The sequence below is a fragment of the Oncorhynchus keta genome, chromosome 17, assembly GCF_023373465.1.
Source record: "Oncorhynchus keta strain PuntledgeMale-10-30-2019 chromosome 17, Oket_V2, whole genome shotgun sequence".
Lineage (NCBI taxonomy): Eukaryota > Metazoa > Chordata > Actinopteri > Salmoniformes > Salmonidae > Oncorhynchus > Oncorhynchus keta.
The window spans coordinates 1,728,619-1,746,512 of record NC_068437.1 but is presented as its reverse complement, the minus strand read 5'-3'; the positions used below and the strand labels follow the sequence as shown (position 1 = coordinate 1,746,512).

At 40.9% G+C, this 17,894-nt stretch overlaps 1 protein-coding gene across 1 annotated transcript; it reads right to left on the bottom strand.

Moving 5' to 3' along the window:
- Nucleotides 1-131: 131 nt before the first annotated feature.
- spty2d1 (SPT2 chromatin protein domain containing 1) lies at nucleotides 132-15,034 on the bottom strand. The gene is made up of 6 exons (XM_035790373.2): nucleotides 14,470-15,034; nucleotides 13,804-13,918; nucleotides 12,030-13,679; nucleotides 8,840-9,002; nucleotides 8,415-8,492; nucleotides 132-1,133 (listed from the first exon to the last, which is right to left on the bottom strand). Exons 1-6 carry the CDS (start codon nucleotides 14,527-14,529, stop codon nucleotides 1,034-1,036), a joined length of 2,166 nt encoding a protein of 721 aa, XP_035646266.1. The 5' UTR covers nucleotides 14,530-15,034; the 3' UTR covers nucleotides 132-1,033.
- Nucleotides 15,035-17,894: the final 2,860 nt, after the last annotated feature.

The following is a 17,894-nucleotide window of genomic DNA, read 5'->3' as shown; positions in this document are numbered from 1 at the left end:
ATTTCTATTTAAATTAGCAGTCAGGCTGCTAAATTAACAAATAGGATCATATTGTTCTAGGGATTAAAATATAACACGGGGGGACAGCAAAGGCACATCACAAAGGCAAATGAAAACCATCAGCCAACAAGTTATGTCAAATCTTTTTAACAAGAAAATAGCAACATGTTTCATGAAATGTCTCTGGCAATGTCTCTTTTTCTCCATCATTAAAGGGGCAATCTGCAGATGCTACATACATTTTCTGATTTATAAATTAATGATATGTACCCACTGATTCTTGAGGAATATGCTTCATGAGTTTAGTTCAACTGTCATATCCACACAGAGCACAAAATATAAACTTGTTTTGCTCTAATGTTTGTAAACAAACACTATATAGAAGCAAAACCTGGTTAAAACTATAATTTTGATATCATGGATGGCCAGCCCTTTGCATCCATAGCCTATGAATTCGAGAGTGGTTACATTTCTCCAGCCCCATCCCACAGCATTTACTGAAACAAGAGGCGGGGACACAGCTTTATTGATTCAACTGCTGACTGTCCCTTTACATTAAAGAAGAATAAATTTTAAAAAATGGACCAGTGGGTTTTTTGGTTCTGTATGGGGAAAAATACAACATGATTGCCATTCACAACTTGGCAAGGCAATCACACTTTACATGATAACTCTGTCATTTTCTATGGGTTTCAAAAATAGTAAATAATCGATATTATATTAAATCGTCTCTCTGCGGCTCAGCTAGGAAAAGACTGAAAGACTTGATAGTGCAACCCTGCACCTTTCCAACGGGAAAAATAAATAATGTAACAGAAGCAAGTGGCTATTGGTCTGACCACCCCATTCCACTCCAGGGTGAAGTTTTCCCTAGGTGCAGATTTAGGATCATCTTCCCCTCCCCCAATCCTTACCACTAGCGGGGAAAATGCTAAACTGACTCAGAAGCAACATCTAGGGGCAAATTCACCCTACACCCCCCCACCCCACCCCAGGAAATGGCTGCATTGTGTTTGTGTTAAACTTAGTGTCCTCAAACTTTTTTCCGTTTCGCATTCATTGACATTTTCTTTTTCATCTCTTCCTCTTCCAAGCGCAACTCTTCCTCATCCTCCTTGATACCCAGGCGTAAACTGGGAGAAGTGGAGAGAAAAACAAAACAGAGAAGATCTGTTAACACATGCAGACAACCACTGTCTAGCTTAAGTGGGCTTCCCTTTGTTTCTCGTCAAAGATGGAACAAGGGATTTTGTTTCTAGGGCTTCAATTTGTTTTCTTCCTCTTGGCCATATTCTGTTTGAGATCCTCCCCCTCTCGTCTCTCCTCTTCCTGATCTTCAAAGACGGCCATTTTCAGGCTTACAGGACAGGGTGAGGCACAGGGGGCATAGCACAGGAGAGCAGAGACAGCGCACACACAGAGAGGCAGAACACAGGAGTGAGTGAGTTGAATCCATGATCTGGCAAAAAAGCAATGGACTGAGGGAGGCAAGTTTTGGTTCTGGAGGCTGCAGTGTGTGCAGGCTTTGGTTTCAAACCAGCCGTAACATACCTGATAAAACGTATTGACATCTAAAAGGAACACTACAGTTAGTGGATTATTTGAATCAGGCTAAAAACACTTGCAGCCCTCCAGGACCTGGGTTGGCCAGCCCTGCAATAGACAAACACTTCCACCTGCAGGCATTTCTCTGTGGAACCCTCTACCACGACTGTAGTAATGACAATAGGGCTGACCCCATTTAATTGAATGGTCGACAGATTTTTTTTAATGGAGCAGTTGCAAATTGTTTATTTTACGGCACATGAGAAGCCTGTCTGATTCCCACCTGTCTCAGTGGACTAATAAACTGAGGAGGCGGCAAACTCCATCGGTAATGTAAGGCACGCCTGCTAGATTCGCCTTGGCACGCCAAGCAATTTGATCAAATGGAGAATGAGAAAATAAGTTACATTGGTTTTCCATAATGGCTACTGCTTTGGACCTGACACCATTTGTGAAGTATTCCTTAGGCCTACAGTATATGCGTGAAGACAACTTGTATTGGGTATAATTTAAAATGTTGCAACAAGGGGAGTGTGGCTAAAATGCACAAGGTGTTTCTCTCTCCAGAATGTGCTCTCTCCCGCCAATTCATTGTTTCATAACTTTATTTTTTGAATCGTTTGCCTTTTGATTGTTAGTGTCTATCAACTCCCCATTACCAGTAGAACATTTACCATTAATCACCATTTCTTTGTTTGGTTATGGTAATTTCTGTTAATGCATTCAATATATTATTACAGTTGGTAACCATTTAGATTGTCAGAGTGGACATGTTGTTTGCGGAGCTCACAACCTGTACTACACTTGTGAGAAACAAGTCTGGGTTTATTTCATTCCATTTATGAGTTTTGTCAATTTATTCATTGTGTTTTGTTTGGACCACTCCTGTCAATGTTGAGGGTGAGCACCTGATCACGCATAGAAGCAGGCCTTTGGCCTGTGCGCAAATGTGTCATTTAAAAAAAAAAAGTAAACTTTAACTAGGCAAGTCCTTTGAGATTTCTGATAGTATTTACGATTGTCTTAACCCACCACCACTAAACTGTGGAGCTTCTCAAAGTAATTTTTTCTTCACCTCAAACAAAGAGCTAGTAAACAAAGTGTGTTTTTACATCTGAGAATGACAATAGTTCCTCACTGTATTTGAAAACGAAAGGGAGAGAGCTGGAAAGAGTTAACCACTGAGCCTTGGTGTGAAAGGGAAAATGACAAGCTCCGATCCAGTGGACACACGTCATAAAATACCCGATTACTTCTTATCCCTTGCGCAAATAAGGCTGTGTGTCTGTAGCTCACTGGGGCAGGAAACTCTGAGGGCCCAGAATAGTGATAGAATGTTGCAAATTAAGATCGGTTTGAGGTCCTACTCATATCTTAAACATTTGAACTGGGGACCGATGCCCATCGGTGAATAGTTATATCCCTTGGAATTACACAACCTTTTTTTACCTCAGATTGGTGATGTTAGTATAAAAGTTTATAGTCAACATGATGACAAGATTAATTACATAAAACAGATCAATATCTTTTGTTTTCTACTGTTGATTTTGTCATATACGCTGGGGGTTGCAGAACTTACATGCTGACCACACCACTTGCATTGCAAAATTAATGTATGTTATTCAACAATTGCAACCACACTGCTCGCGCGCCACAGCGAGCATCTGCGTGGCCAGGTGCTATAATAAAAGTTGGTTCAATTTGTGTCGCTCAATGCTCTGCAAGTCCTGCCTCTCAAATCTCCTCATTGGTTTTTAGGATCATATACCCACGTGGGTGATTGTAAGATGAACTGACGTCCACACTCCAGTCAGTTGTAGTAATGCATTGAAAAATGTGGTTGCTAACCATTATATAAAGTCCAAAGAAGAAAAGGCCTTAAGGTAGGAGAGATGACGAGAAACAAATCCGGTTTACTGTTTTATCTGTGTATTAATTGTCGGAGTAGAGGACCTTGTGCATTTCAGGTAAAATAACAACCCAATGTGAATATACCAGGAAATATTAGCTAACAGCAAGCTAGCTAAATTGACAAATGTTTAATGCTTTTTGACCGGGCCCCAAATTAATATAATTCGTTCAGAGTTTATTTTGATATTTCAACCTGAATGTCCTGATCGCTTCTGGTGTGGTTGAACAAAATAACACGCAGGCGTTGGCGCGAGTGTCTGGTTTGGTCAGCATGTTAGAACGCAGCTATAATTTATTTTCTCAAATGGCACGAATAATTCGGGCCGGTTTCTCTGTAAGTCTCTGGCCACACACCAATACACAGATTTGACCGTCAACTATCACTTAAATAGCAGCCAATCGTTGTCACTGTTGATATCCTATGGTGGGTTGTGATTCGTTGTGGTTTGTAACCCTTTCCGTGATGGCAGCTTCCGAAATCAACATTCGCCATTCCAAAATATAGATTGAAGCGTTCTACAAATTCTCATTTAATCAACCATGTATAGGTTATTCCAAGTTTCCGTGTGACCTTCGTATAATGTATGTTTAAACAGTGCATTCAACCCAAACGTTTTGTCCCAGTTCTATTGATTTCAATATGTAATGATATGAGTGATTAACAAAAAAAGTATTGTTAAACTTACTGCGTTGGTGATCAACTTCAATCAAAATGCAACACTTCAAAATGTAGCTGGCTGTCATCTACAAGTTGTCCTCTAAGAGTGATACATAAATTATTCCCAGATTCTGTGTCGTTTTCGAACTGTGCTAGTTTTAACAGGACGTGCAAACGGATTTTCCCCCTCTTGCTCTATTGATTTCAACAGGATATGAGTAATTGACAAAACGGCGACCCCCGTATCAAAATACAATACTATGAGATGTAGCTAACAGTCTTCTGCAGCTTCTCCTCTAACCAGTGAGGTAAAACATATCTCCCATTTCATGTCTTTTTAGTTGTGTACAACCAGATTTAATCAATATAAGTGTTTCATTGCCACTTGTCAAAACAACCAGGATTTATGTGCTTGTGACAGTTTATAAGGTGCTTGATTTAAAAGATGCAAGTAATATTATATTTGCACATTTGATCATAGGATTTCAATATATCAAACTGTTTCTGCATATTGGTTATTGATTTGGACACGTTAAAACTGTGTTTTGGCATAGGGCTATTGATCAATATATCTTTTGGAAGCAGTGACAGCATGCTTTTCAACTTAAGTTTTAGGAATATAAAACTTTACTTTCAAAAATAATTTCCAATAGTTTTGTAATCAGTTAACTGCTGAATGAGTCCAAAAAAAATGCTGTGATTGGTGATTTCTGATATCATCAAAATAAATCAAAATCGGGTTTGCCCTGTCTCTAACAAGAGCTTCATTGATACAATGCTTCAAGTTCGTTTCAGATAAGCGGAGTAGAGAGATGCGATTGAAAGAACATGAACTGTCATCCGTAAGCAACATAATTTCTATGATTTAAAAAAAATTGATATTTGCTACCTGTAATGTTTTGGTTTGTAGGCTTTATGTAGGATATTTGTACTTAGTTAGCACGGGAAGTTACTTGCATCGCTATATAAGCCTACAGCGCATTCGGAAAGTATTCAGACCCCGTGACTTTAACATTTTGTTACATTACAGCCTTATTCTAAAAAGTATAAAACACCCCAAAAAATTATCAATCTACACACACAATACGTCAATGACAAAGCGAAAAAAGTTTTTGAAAATGTATAAAAAAAATATAAAAAACTTAAATTTACATAAGTATTCAGACCCTTTGCTATGAGACTCGAAAATGAGCTCAGGTGCATCCTGTTTCCATTGATCATTCTTGAGATGTTTCCACAACTTGGAGTCCACCTGTGGTAAATTCAATTATTGGACATGATTTGGAAAGGCACACACCTGTCTAGATTAGGGCTGTGGCGGTCACATCATTTCATCAGTCAGCGATTGTCAAGCAAATAACTGTCAAGGTAAATTACTTAATTAACAAACACATTTAGCATCTCCTGGCTTCCATTACATAGCCTACAAGCCACTGACTTAGGAACATCTACATTTTAAAAAGTCTGAAATCCATATAATATACCCTATACCTTCACAATAAATATATTATATATTTTAGACCAGTCTAAACAAGCATGATATGAAGAAAATATAGTTTATTTCAGAAGAACAGAATAGCCTACTTTGAGTTTTACTGTTTTACATCATGATATGGTGATGTTTTTCAGCGGCAGGGACTGAGATACTAGTCAGGGTTCAGGGAAAGATAAACAGGGCAAGGTACAGAGAAATCCTTGATGAAAACCTGCTCCAGAGCACTCAGAACCTCAGACTGAGTTGAAGGGTCCCCTTCCAACAAAATAATGACATATTGTCCCTCTAATCACTGTCCCTCTAATCACTGCATCAATGCAAATGCTTTCGAAAATCTAATAAACACTTCATGAGCTCATGTTGCGCAACATTTCTATAAGCTTTACAATTGCGGGAGATAACAGAGTGATGGCCACTAATAAAGAGGAGGATCCCATCAGCTAGGCCTAGTATATTTATTTCTCAACTTTCCTAAAATTAAGCACATTGCTTATATTTACAACAGGTGTGTAGCCTACCGGGCTGGCATGAAAATAAAACACACCTCCATTCGCTATTTAAGTGCATTTTTATTTAACTAGGCAATTCAGTTAAGAACAAATTCTTATTTACAATGACGACCCACCCCGGCCAAACCATCCCCTAACCCGGATGACTCTGGGCCAATTGTGCACCGCCCTTTGGTACTCCTGATCACGGCCGGTTGCGATACAGCCTGGGATTGAACCCGGGTCTGTAGTGCCACCTCTAGCACTGCAATGTGCCTTAGACCACTGCGCCATTCAGGATCCCTGCATAGATGACATGTATTTTTCCCGCTGCCCCTGTTTCGATACAGGTGCATAATAATGATCCATTCTAAATCTTAACAAATGTCACTTTATTTAGTATATGTAAGGACCAGATTCAAGAATAGTCTGATGGGTGAAAATATTAGCCTATCAATTCTATATTATCACTTGTGAATGATACCGTAAGAAACAATGTTTTTTTTGCGACTTGTTCTAATCGTAGTCGCACACCTCATGTAGCCTAGCCCATAGGCCTATATGTTTTAATAAGGTTTGCATCACAACTAAAGTGGCCAAATAACATCTTAAAATTAATCACATTAATCCGCTTCACAAGGGGTGTAGAGCCTAACTGGCATATATAAGCAGTGCGTGAGTTTCACATTTGGGGAAGATAATTGTCACCATAAACATGCACATTTATAATAAAAGCATTACAAGAGGTCACTTTTGATAATGGTGTTTTCCGCTAATAGAACATTTGCGCTTATAGCCTACTACCACGTGAATGAGAGACTATTGGAGTGTGTACTAGAGGTCGACCAATTAATCGGAATGGCCAATCGGAAATCGGTATTTAAAAGGAACCACCAGCTTTCATATGTTCTCATGTTCTGAGCAAGGAACTTAAACGTTAGCTTTCTTACATGGCACATATTGCACTTTTACTTTCTTCTCCAACATTTTGTTTTTGCATTATTTAAACCAAATTGAACATGTTTCATTATTTATTTGAGGCTAAATTGATTTTATTGATGTATTATATTAAGTTAAAATAAGTGTTCATTCAGTATTGTTGTAATTGTCCATTATTTACTAAAAAAAATATATATATATATAAAAAAAAATATATATATATAGTTGCCTTTCAAGCAACTTTTTTCAAATCATCATTAGAGCCTCATCATGCAGCCTTACAATGTATGTAAAATCCAAACATATAGCCCAAAGTTTGTAAAATAACGAATGTTACATTAATTTATATCTCTAAATTAAGCATATCGGGGTACCTATTTACCACCTCTGGCCTGCTCGCCTCCCTACCACTGAGGAAGTACAGTTCCCGCTCAGCCCAGTCAAAACTGTTCGCTGCTCTGGCCCCCCAATGGTGGAACAAACTCCCTCACGACGCCAGGACAGCGGAGTCAATCACCACCTTCCGGAGACACCTGAAACCCCACCTCTTTAAGGAATACCTAGGATAGGATAAAGTAATCCTTCTCACCCCCCTTTAAAGATTTAGATGCACTATTGTAAAGTGGCTGTTCCACTGGATGTCATAAGGTGAATGCACCAATTTGTAAGTCGCTCTGGATAAGAGCGTCTGCTAAATGACTTAAATGTAAATTTATTTCTTTGTTAACCGGCGCTCAACACAGAATAGCTGCATGTGCGCACTCCCTCAAATTGTTTGGAGAAAATATCCTTTCTATTTTATTCAGCTTTGTTCAATTGAATTCTTAATACTACAGAACAATATAAAATAATGCCACAGAATTCTAAGCAAATCTTGTCTGCTAAATGAACTAGTATAGCCCACAGCCATTTGGCATAGCCAGATCAGGACCTAACATAAGGACAACTCAGAGTATGTTATGCTTTGCTTCTGAAATAGACTACATTTTCTTCATATCATGCTTCTTTAGACCTGTGTAAAATAATGGATTTATTGTGAAGGTGTAGGCTATATTACATGAATTTATTCAACATTTTAAAATGGCTTGTGGAAGCCAGGAGATGTTAAATGTGTTTATGTTAATTAACGGTCAATTACCGTGAGACCGACAGTTATTTGTTTGACAATCACGGGCTGACGAAACTGTGTGTAATATATACTCAAGTAAGGTGGACACAATTTAACACCCCTTCTCCTGGGATATTAGCAGATTTGAAAGGGCATAATCAATTTAAACAATAGGTTGATAGGTACACCAAAGGGGTAGGGACTAGGGGTTGTTTTTGGACCAGTCCTAGAACACCCCAGTGGTCTCATCTCCCCTCACCAATGGCTTACCTCCTAGCCTCCTCTTTTTGCTGGTCTCTCCAACTGCTCTCCATGAATTTTAATGCATAGTCACTCTCCTCTTTGTATCTAGGGCAGAAAAAGCACACAAAACACATTTTGTGGAATGGAACAAACCACAAGCTACACCAAGTGGTTTTGTGTGACTTCAAAAAGCTTAAACACTGGTGAAATGCAGTTAACTGGGAATTTCAAACAAGAGGACATAACTATAGACAACCTCAAAAACAGCCATTACATTTCTAGGGTTATTTGGAGAAAACCTTGACAGTGTGTGGGTGTGTGTGCTTCTAGGTGGTTTAGGGTTAGAACTGGTGTTAAAGGTTAGGTTTTGGGGTTCTGGAAAATAGTATTTTTAATGGGAATCAATTGTGTCCCCACAAGGTTAGTACAACCAGACTGTGTGAGAGCCTTACTTGGTCCGGTCGTAGCCAAAGATTTCCTTGATGTGTTTGGAGACTGTGTCTTGGTCCTCCCCTTCATCGTCGATGAAGTCCTCCATCTCAGAGTCGTACTCCTCGTCCTCCTCGTCCTCGTACTTCCTCTTGTAGGCCGAGGTGATTGGTGAACGAATCGTGCCTGGGGAAAACAGGGGTGTATTCATTAGTGCACACAGTGGTAAAACATTTTGCACAATAGCAACACCTTTTGCAACGGAAAACAAAAACAAGTGTTTATTGGACAAATCCAGGTAGTCCCTTCCCGTTTCGGTCCACTTACTTCCTAGTGAACACACCCTGGAAAATGTGCCTGTGTAAGAGAGGTCTAGGACGGGGAAGGGAGGCTGACTATTGGAGCTGGGCAATATGTACAAAAGTACACATCAAAAACCCATTTACTGAATTATCATACTGATACATTTAACGATACATTTTTAATATGTATAAGCACCAGTTACTTTTTAGTGGGACTTGCGACAGCAAACGTCCCCACTAAATCTTTCATACTTCTGACATAGTTATTCTTTGGAACGCTACTCTTCTTATGCCGTTTAAGCTAGAAAGGCATTCAAACTTCCAAACGTGTAGACCGGCCTGGAATACTGTGCTATCATACAACTTTGATATATTTTATACTGTTTAAACTATAAAGCTTTTTTGGAGACTGTTATTCCATGTCGTGAATCTGTTATTCAATGCGTTTCTAAAGGATTTTATCATTAACGTCAAATTCAATGTTTCTTAAAAATAAAAAAAAATTATATATATATATATACATACACACACATTTTCATTATACCTTAAGTGCTGTTAAAATTCCAAATCAAAAAAGCTAAATGATCCTTGGCATGACCATTTTATAACAATTTCATATAGCTTTGTAACCCCCCTAAATATATTTTATTTCGAACATTTATTAATTTGCCCATGTTAATCATAAGACATGAACAAAATGTATCAGTGATTCATATTTTCCTGCAACCTTCTGAAATGGCACACACATGACCCTGTCTGTGTGTTAGGGACATCTGTCCAGCAGAGGGACATCTGTCCAGCAGAGGGCTATTGTGCCACAAACAGTCATCTGACTTCGTTGATAAACGTTATGTGGACATGTTTAGGGACCATAATATTGATGTGTGTGTTGCACATGTAAAAAAATGTTTATTTGCAAGTTAGCTAGCTAGCTATCATAGACATGGTTTGCCAAGTTAGCTAATAGATTTATTTGTATTTTTTTAAATTGACAACACTAGGATCATTACAGATACTAAAAGATACTGATGAACACTAAATCTAAAGTAGTTGTTGATTATAGGACAAAAGGGTAGGGCTAATGAGGGCTAAATAATACAATTTAGGCTAATTAACCTGCTGTAGCTAAAATATTTATGTTTCGTGCATGAGAAAAAAGTACAATTGTCTCATTTGCAGCTCCATTTTGTCCACAAATCTATTGGTTAAAGGAGAGTATCCAAAAATTACATTCCCATAAGGATATGAATGTTTGAGGCATTGTTTTGATTGTTTGTCTATTGTATTCCAATGTGTGAAAATATTCAAATGTGACCATCTCCCCTTTTCTTACGGAATACCACTACATGTACCCTCACACACAATTATAGTATTTGAACATAGGGTCTGACACACACACTTTTCTTTCCTAACAGGTCCAAAGAACAATCCCTATCCAACTACATAAATCAGACAAAAATCATGTCATGAACATTTCCTCCAAATTCTTTCAATTTTCTTTGTTTATAACTTAAAGTTGATTCAAATTCAACCCCCTGGGGGCAGAGGTGCTCCAAGGGAAGGGGTGCCACTCTCCTGCCAGTGGGTCTTTCTTCCCACTGGGCTGGAGGAGGACCAGAGAGGACTTCAAGAACATCCTGCTATTGTTCAAACCATAGTGATAAAATACTTTAAAACACTTTAAATTTACAACTTCCCTTGTGTACTCCATTATTACAGTTTTCATATACTGTCATATTCTAGTAGGAGAGTGTATAAAAGTGTAGTTGTCAGTGATTATTTCTGATGAAATGTGTGATCTAACTGCCCATTCATCAAAAGTAATAAGGTTGATATAGTAGTCTATCAAAGTAATCAGACCAATTACTTTACTAAATGTTACTGACTATGTTTAACTGCTTCGCTTAAGTAAAACTTTTTCAAATTATTCTACTACCACAAAAACACTTAAGTCCCACAATCTTTCATGGAAAATTACCATAGAGTTTAAATTACCATTAAAACTACTCCTACTATTTTAAAATGTTATCAATTGTCCTGTTAGCAATAGCCCATATTTTTTTGTCCTGTTAGCAACAGCCCATATTAGAAGACGTTGTCCTCTTTCCTTCTAAAACCTCACATTCAAGTAAAAGCTACTTTTTTTTACGACTTCAGTAAAATGGCCTCGATAAATGGTCGGTTTAGTCGGTGTTGATCATTTTCAGTTGATCATCCAAGCTCTACTGACCATTCTAGATGATCATTGTAATTGACTACAAGTATTTCTCATCCTATGGGCTGGTTTCCCAGACACAGATTAAGCCTAGTCCTGGACTAAAAAGCATGCTCAATGAAGATTCTCAATTGAAAGTGCCTTTTAGTCCAAAACTAGGCTTGATCTGTTCGGGAAACCAGCCCCAAGTGAAGTATATTTCGATACAGTGCCTTCTGAAAGTATTCATACCTGTTGACTTATTCCACATTTTGTTGTGATACTGCCTGAATTAAAATTGTTTAAATATATTTTCTCACCCATCTGCACACAATATCCCATAATGACAAAGTGAAAACATGTTTTTAGAAATTTTAGCAAGTGTATTAAAAATGAAATACAGAAATCTCATTTACATTATTCACACCCTTAAGTCAATACTTTGTAGAAGCACCTATGGTTGTTTGCACTGAATCAGGTCCTCATCAAGGATTTGCCTGTTTTTGTCAATATTCATTATTCCCCAGATTTGCAGTGCTCATGTCTTCCACACAGCACTGCACGCCAAGACCCTAGCTTTATTATCGTGTTTTTATCCCCCAAATGTGTTTTATATTAGTACTTGTTTATTCTGTATTGTCATGGAGTGACATCATTTAATAAATATTTTAGATTAGCTTGATGTCAAGTCTAATATTTTCTCCTTCTGGTCCTTACCTTGAGGTCTCATCATTGAGCTGGGCTGCATGCCTGGCCTACTAGGTGGCATGCCTGGCCTACTAGGTGGCATGCCTGGCCTACTAGGTGGCATGCCTGGCCTACTAGGTGGCATGCCTGGCCTACTAGGTGGCATGCCTGGCCTACTAGGTGGCGCTCCCCTGCCTCCACCAAAGGTCTTGGATGAGATGGTCTCGGCCACCAAAGTGCATTTGGGTCTCCCAGGCCCGGAGCCCATACTGCTGGCTGGCCGCCTGGGCACGGGTCCCCCACCCCCAGGGCGACTGGGTGCGTTCCCTGGAGGTCTGACCCCTCCGTCACCAGGGCGACCTTGGACACCACCTCCACCCGGCCTGGCCTGAGGTGGCCCCCCTGGCCTGAGAGGACCGACTGCAGTGGGTCTCATCTGTTCGTTACTCGGTGGTCTTGCCGTGGAGCTACCACCAGGTCGTGCCGGTACTCCCTTTCCGGGCCTGGAGGGTCCTCCGGTGGGTCCTCCCCTCACTGAGCTGCCCTGGCTGGCTCGAGCCTGCCCCAAAGAGCCCCCTTGCTGTGGCCTGCTTTGACCCAAACCCTGTGGTCTAGCCTGGACGGAACTCAGAGCTGTGCTGGGTCTCATCCCGGAGCTGCCGGGTCGCCCTGGAGTTAGTGAGGCGTTTCCCTTCCTGGGGGTGTTAAGGTCACTTGTGGCAGTGTGTTTGTGGCCTGCTGAAGTGGGCCTGGGTGTGGGGTTTTTGGCTGAGACCTGAGAGGAGGCTCCTTTGGTGGGGGCTTTTCTGCTTAAGGCACCTGACAAGCTGGAAGAGGAGCTCTGAGAAGGTTTTGCTTTGGACCTTTCTCTATCTCGGTCTCGGTCTCTGTCTCTGTCTCTGTCCTGAGACGGCTTGGCAGAACCATGGTGGCTTCTTTCGCTCGACGAGCTAGATGGCAGCAGGGGCTTTGGCTTCCTCCCCGACCCACTGGGGACGGGCCTCTCCGACAAGCTCTTGTGTGGCTGCTTCCCGTTCCTTACATCTCTGTCAGAAGTGCTTTTCCTTGAGGAGCTTGAGCTGGCCTGGGATTTGTCTCTTCCATCTCTGTTCCTATCTCTGTCCCCATCTCTATCTCGTTCTCTCTCCTGGGGTCTGGAGTCTCTGCTACCTTTATCAAGCCGCTTAGCCTTGCGTTCCAGGTCCAGCTCACGTATCTCATCGGCCGTCCGCAGCCTCTCCGGCTCTCCCTTCTTGCTCGGCTTGGCTTTCACCTCCACTGGCTCAAACTGCTTCTTCTGGGCCAGTTTGAGCAGCTCTGCAAAGTTCATGGGTAGAGGGGCGGGTTTAGGCGGTCCGCCGGGTCTCTTTGAGGGCTTGGAGTTGGGAACAACCTGTCTGGGTATCTGGGGTTCCGGGTCCGGTTCTGACTCGGGCTCAGAGTCAGTCTGCGCGTATTCGTACGTGTCCTCATCGTCTTCGTCGTAAGTGTCACTCCTCTGCTGCTCTTCGCCCCTCTCCCCCTTTGATCTCCTCTTCTTGGGTTCCTCCACCACAGGGATGCCGTTGTAGCCCCTGAAGTTGTCCTTGGTTCGTGATGCCATCGCTCGAGCCTTGCGGTCAGACTTTAGCTCCACCCTTTTGGCGAGAAGCCCCTCTTTCTTTTTCATACTCATGGCCTCTGTGGAAACATTACAGCACATTTCAATTAACCCAACATTAGAATATTATATGCATCGGCATTAACAAGCAACATAATTTCACACTACTTTACGAAATACAGATACATTGATTTAAAAACAAACCTTTCTTTTTACTCTCCATCTCTTGTTTCTTTAGGAAAGCCTGCACAGCTGCTGAGTTGACACCTTTCACTTTAGGGTCCTTTTTGGGTGGTCCAGTTTGTAAACTGTACCGCTTCTGCAAAGAAATGTGAAATGAAAAGATCGATAAATATAGATTAACATGGGATGGTTAGTTGCGTAACCTACTAGTCGTTTGGGAAATTACTCATAAAAAAACGAGTTGGGATACACAAGGCGCCTAGGCAATGATGTTTTTTTTGTTTATCACAGCCTATACATGGGAAAACATGATATTCTCAAACAAGGCTACAATAGCTGCTATTATGTCCATAAATATGTCACTAGATACCTATGTGAATACATACCACCAAGTTTTAAACGATTTATGTATAGGTAACATAACTTGTCATAGGTCCAAAGTTATAAACCCGGGTCCACCACTAGGCACTACCAACATGGTTAACAATCTAGAAAACATTCAAAACGAATGGCTAGCTAGCACCTATTCTGGCCAGCAATCTCGACGAATGACAGCCAACGTGGATGTCACTTAGCAGAGTTGGTAAAAGCTATGGAGACATTGAGCAGACTAGTTAGCTAATTTACTGGTTGTAAACATAACGTTATATTTTTTTACAAATATGTTAACAAAAGCTTTATTCTCACCGGTACGCTACTGAGGCCCTGGTTTTGGGAGGCGATCGACAAGACATTTTCGAAGTCCATGGTGATTTTTTTGCCAGGTGGTGAATGGTTAGCTAAGGTTGGGTGGACAGCTCAATATTCCCAGCCAGAATGAAAAGTATGACAGGCTACCTAGCTACTAGCTAGCTGTTTCCAGAAACGTCAACCATAACCAGGCGTTACATGTCTTCATAAAATACGACGGTTCTAAATGTAGTTGACTCACTTGCTAATTTGAATTGAGCAAAACGAAGTACCTATCTCAACCTGCTAAACAAGGCAGCTGGCGTTTCTAGTTTAGCTAGCCTCACTTGTTAGCCTAGCTAGCCACGTAAAACCCTCACTGGGAATACCTCGTTCTAATCAATTTCAAATGTGAACTACAAACACTAAAGTAAATTGATAACAACTAATTCCGGCGAGGGAAAATAAAGTAAAACGAAAAGATAAAACGAGAAAAGACAACAAGTGTCTATTTTCGTGCTGCTATTGTAGCACAGATTATTTTAATTGCGTAGACCAACGTGAAACAGGCAAGAATAACTAATTACTTCCGGGTTGAATATTTTTTGTGATGCTTCAGAATAAATCCTGTCCTGTACATTTTTGTAACTGTATAATTTTGGCGAAATTACTTAGCATACAAATACGTTCAAAGTATTTAGTTAAGATATTATTATATATAAACACTACCATTCAATAATGTGGGGTCAGGTAGAAATGTCCTTGTTTTTGAAAGAAAGGCAATTTTTTTGTCAATTTAAATAACATCAAATTGATCAACAATACAGTGTAGATATTGTTAATGTCGTAAATGACTATTGTAGCTGGAAACGGCTGATTTTTAATGGAATATCTACATAGGCGTACAGAGGCCCATTATCAACAACCATCACTCCTGTGTTCCAATGGCACGTTGTGTTAGCTAATCCAAGAGTATCGTTTTAAAAGGCTTATTGATCATTAGAAACCCCTTTTGCAATTATGTGTGCACAGCTGAAAACTGTTGTCACTTCTAGGTTAGACTACTGCAATGCTCTACTTTCCGGCTACCCGGATAAAGCACTAAATAAACTTCAGTTAGTGCTAAATACGGCTGCTAGAATCCTGACTTGAACCAATTTTTTAAAAACATATTACTCCAGTGCTAGCCTCCCTACACTGGCTTCCTGTCAAGGCAAGGGCTGATTTCAAGGTTTTACTGCTAACCTACAAAGCATTACATGGGCTTGCTCCTACCTATCTCTCTGATTTGCTCCTGCCGTACATACCTACACGTACGCTACGGTCACAAGACGCAGACCTCCTAATTGTCCCTAGAATTTCTAAGCAAACAGCTGGAGGCAGGGCTTTCTCCTATAGAGCTCCATTTTTATGGAATGGTCTGCCTACCCATGTGAGAGACGCAAACTCGGTCTCAACCTTTAAGTCTTTACTGAAAACTCATCTCTTCAGTGGGTCATATGATTGAGTGTAGTCTGGCCCAGGAGTGTGAAGGTGAACGGAAAGGCTCTGAAGCAACGAACCGCCCTTGCTGTCTTTGCCTGGCCGGTTCCCCTCTTTCCACTGGGATTCTCTGCCTCTAACCCTATTTACAGGGGCTGAGTCACTGGCTTACTAGGGCTCTTTCATACCGTCCCTATGAGGGGTGCATCACTTGAGTGGGTTGAGTCACTGATGTGATCTTCCTGTCTGGGATGGCGCCCCCCCCTTGGGTTGTGCCTTGGCGAAGATCTTTGTGGGCTATACTCGGCCTTGTCTCAGGATGGTAAGTTAGTGGTTGAAGATATCCCTCTCGTGGTGTGGGGGCTGTGCTTTGGCAAAGTGGGTGGGGTTATATCCATCCTGTTTGGCCCTGTCCGGGGGTGTCCTCGGATGGGGCCACAGTGTCTCCTGACCCCTCCTGTCTCAGCCTCCAGTATTTATGCTGCAGTAGTTTATGTGTCGGGGGGCTAGGGTCAGTTTGTTATATCTGGAGTACTTCTCCTGTCCTATCCAGTGTCCTGTGTGAATTTAAGTATGCTCTCTCTAATTCTCTCTTTCTCTCTTTTTTTCTCACTCTCGGAGGACCTGAGCCGTAGGACCATGCCTCAGGACTACCTGACATGATGACTCCTTGCTGTCCCCAATCCACCTGGCCGTGCTGCTGCTCCAGTTTCAACTGTTCTGCCTGTGATTATTATTATTTGACCATGCTGGTCATTTATGAACATTTGAACATCTTGGCCATGTTCTATTATAATCTCCACCCGGCACAGCCAGAAGAGGACTGGCCACCCCACATAGCCTCGTTCCTCTCTAGGTTTCTTCCTAGGTTTTGGCCTTTCTAAGGAGTTTTTTCTAGCTACCGTGCTTCTACACCTGCATTGCTTGCTGTTTGGGGTTTTAGGCTGGGTTTCTGTACAGCACTTTGAGATATCAGCTGATGTACGAAGGGCTATATACATACATTTGATTTGATTTGTTCTGATTAAAGAAGCAATAAAACTGGCCTTCTTTAGACTAGTTGAGTATCTGGAGCATCAGCATTTGTGGGTTCGATTACAGGCTCAAAATTACCAGAAACAAAATCATTTATTCTGAAACTCATCAGTCTATTCTTGTTCTGAGAAATGAAGGCTATTTCATGAGAGAAATTGCCAAGAAACTGTAGATCATGTACACCGCTGTGTACTACTCCCTTCACAGAACAGCGCAAACTGGCTCTCACCAGAATAGAAAGAGGAGTGAGAGGCCCCGGTGCACAACTGAGCAAGAAGACAAGTATATTAGAGTGTCTAGTTTGAAAAACAGACGCCTCACAAGTCCTCAACTGGCAGCTTCATTAAATAGTACCCGCAAAACAACGTCAACAGTGAAGAGGCAACTCCGGGATGCTGACCTTCTAGGCAGAGTTCCTCTGTCCAGTGTCTGTGTTCTTTTGCCCATCTTAATCTTTTATTTTTATTGGTCAGTACGAGATATTACTTTTTCTTTGCAACTCTGCCGAGAAGGCCAGCATCCCGGAATTGTCTCTTCACTATAGCCTTTTAAAATTATAAACTTGGATTAGCTAACACAACGTGCCATTGGAACACAGGAGTGATGGTTGCTGATAATGGGCCTCTGTACGCCTATGTAGATATTCCATTAAACATCAGCCGTTTCCAGCTACAATAGTCATTTACGGCATTAACAGTGTCTACACTGTATTTCTAATTCATTTTATGTTATTTTAATTGACAAGAAATTTGATTTTCTTTCAAAAACAAGGACATTTCTACGTGACCCCAAACTTTTGAACGGTAGTGTATGGATTTATTTTCAGCCTACATGGTCAACATGTTGTGTATGTGTACTCGTATCATTTAATGAACCTTACATCATTGGCTGTATGTTATGTCACAGGACCACTTCTCGTTTCCAAA

Bases quoted from the DNA above. Each gene is read 5' to 3' on its own strand.
- spty2d1 (XM_035790373.2), bottom strand. From the start codon at position 14,529: ATGGACTTCGAAAATGTCTTGTCGATCGCCTCCCAAAACCAGGGCCTC. The intron at 8,493-8,839 runs GTAAGGCTCTCA...TTTCTGCCCTAG, and splicing joins TTTGGCTACGACCGGACCAA to ATACAAAGAGGAGAGTGACT. The intron at 1,134-8,414 runs GTAAGCCATTGG...CACTTCTCCCAG, and splicing joins CAAAAAGAGGAGGCTAGGAG to TTTACGCCTGGGTATCAAGG.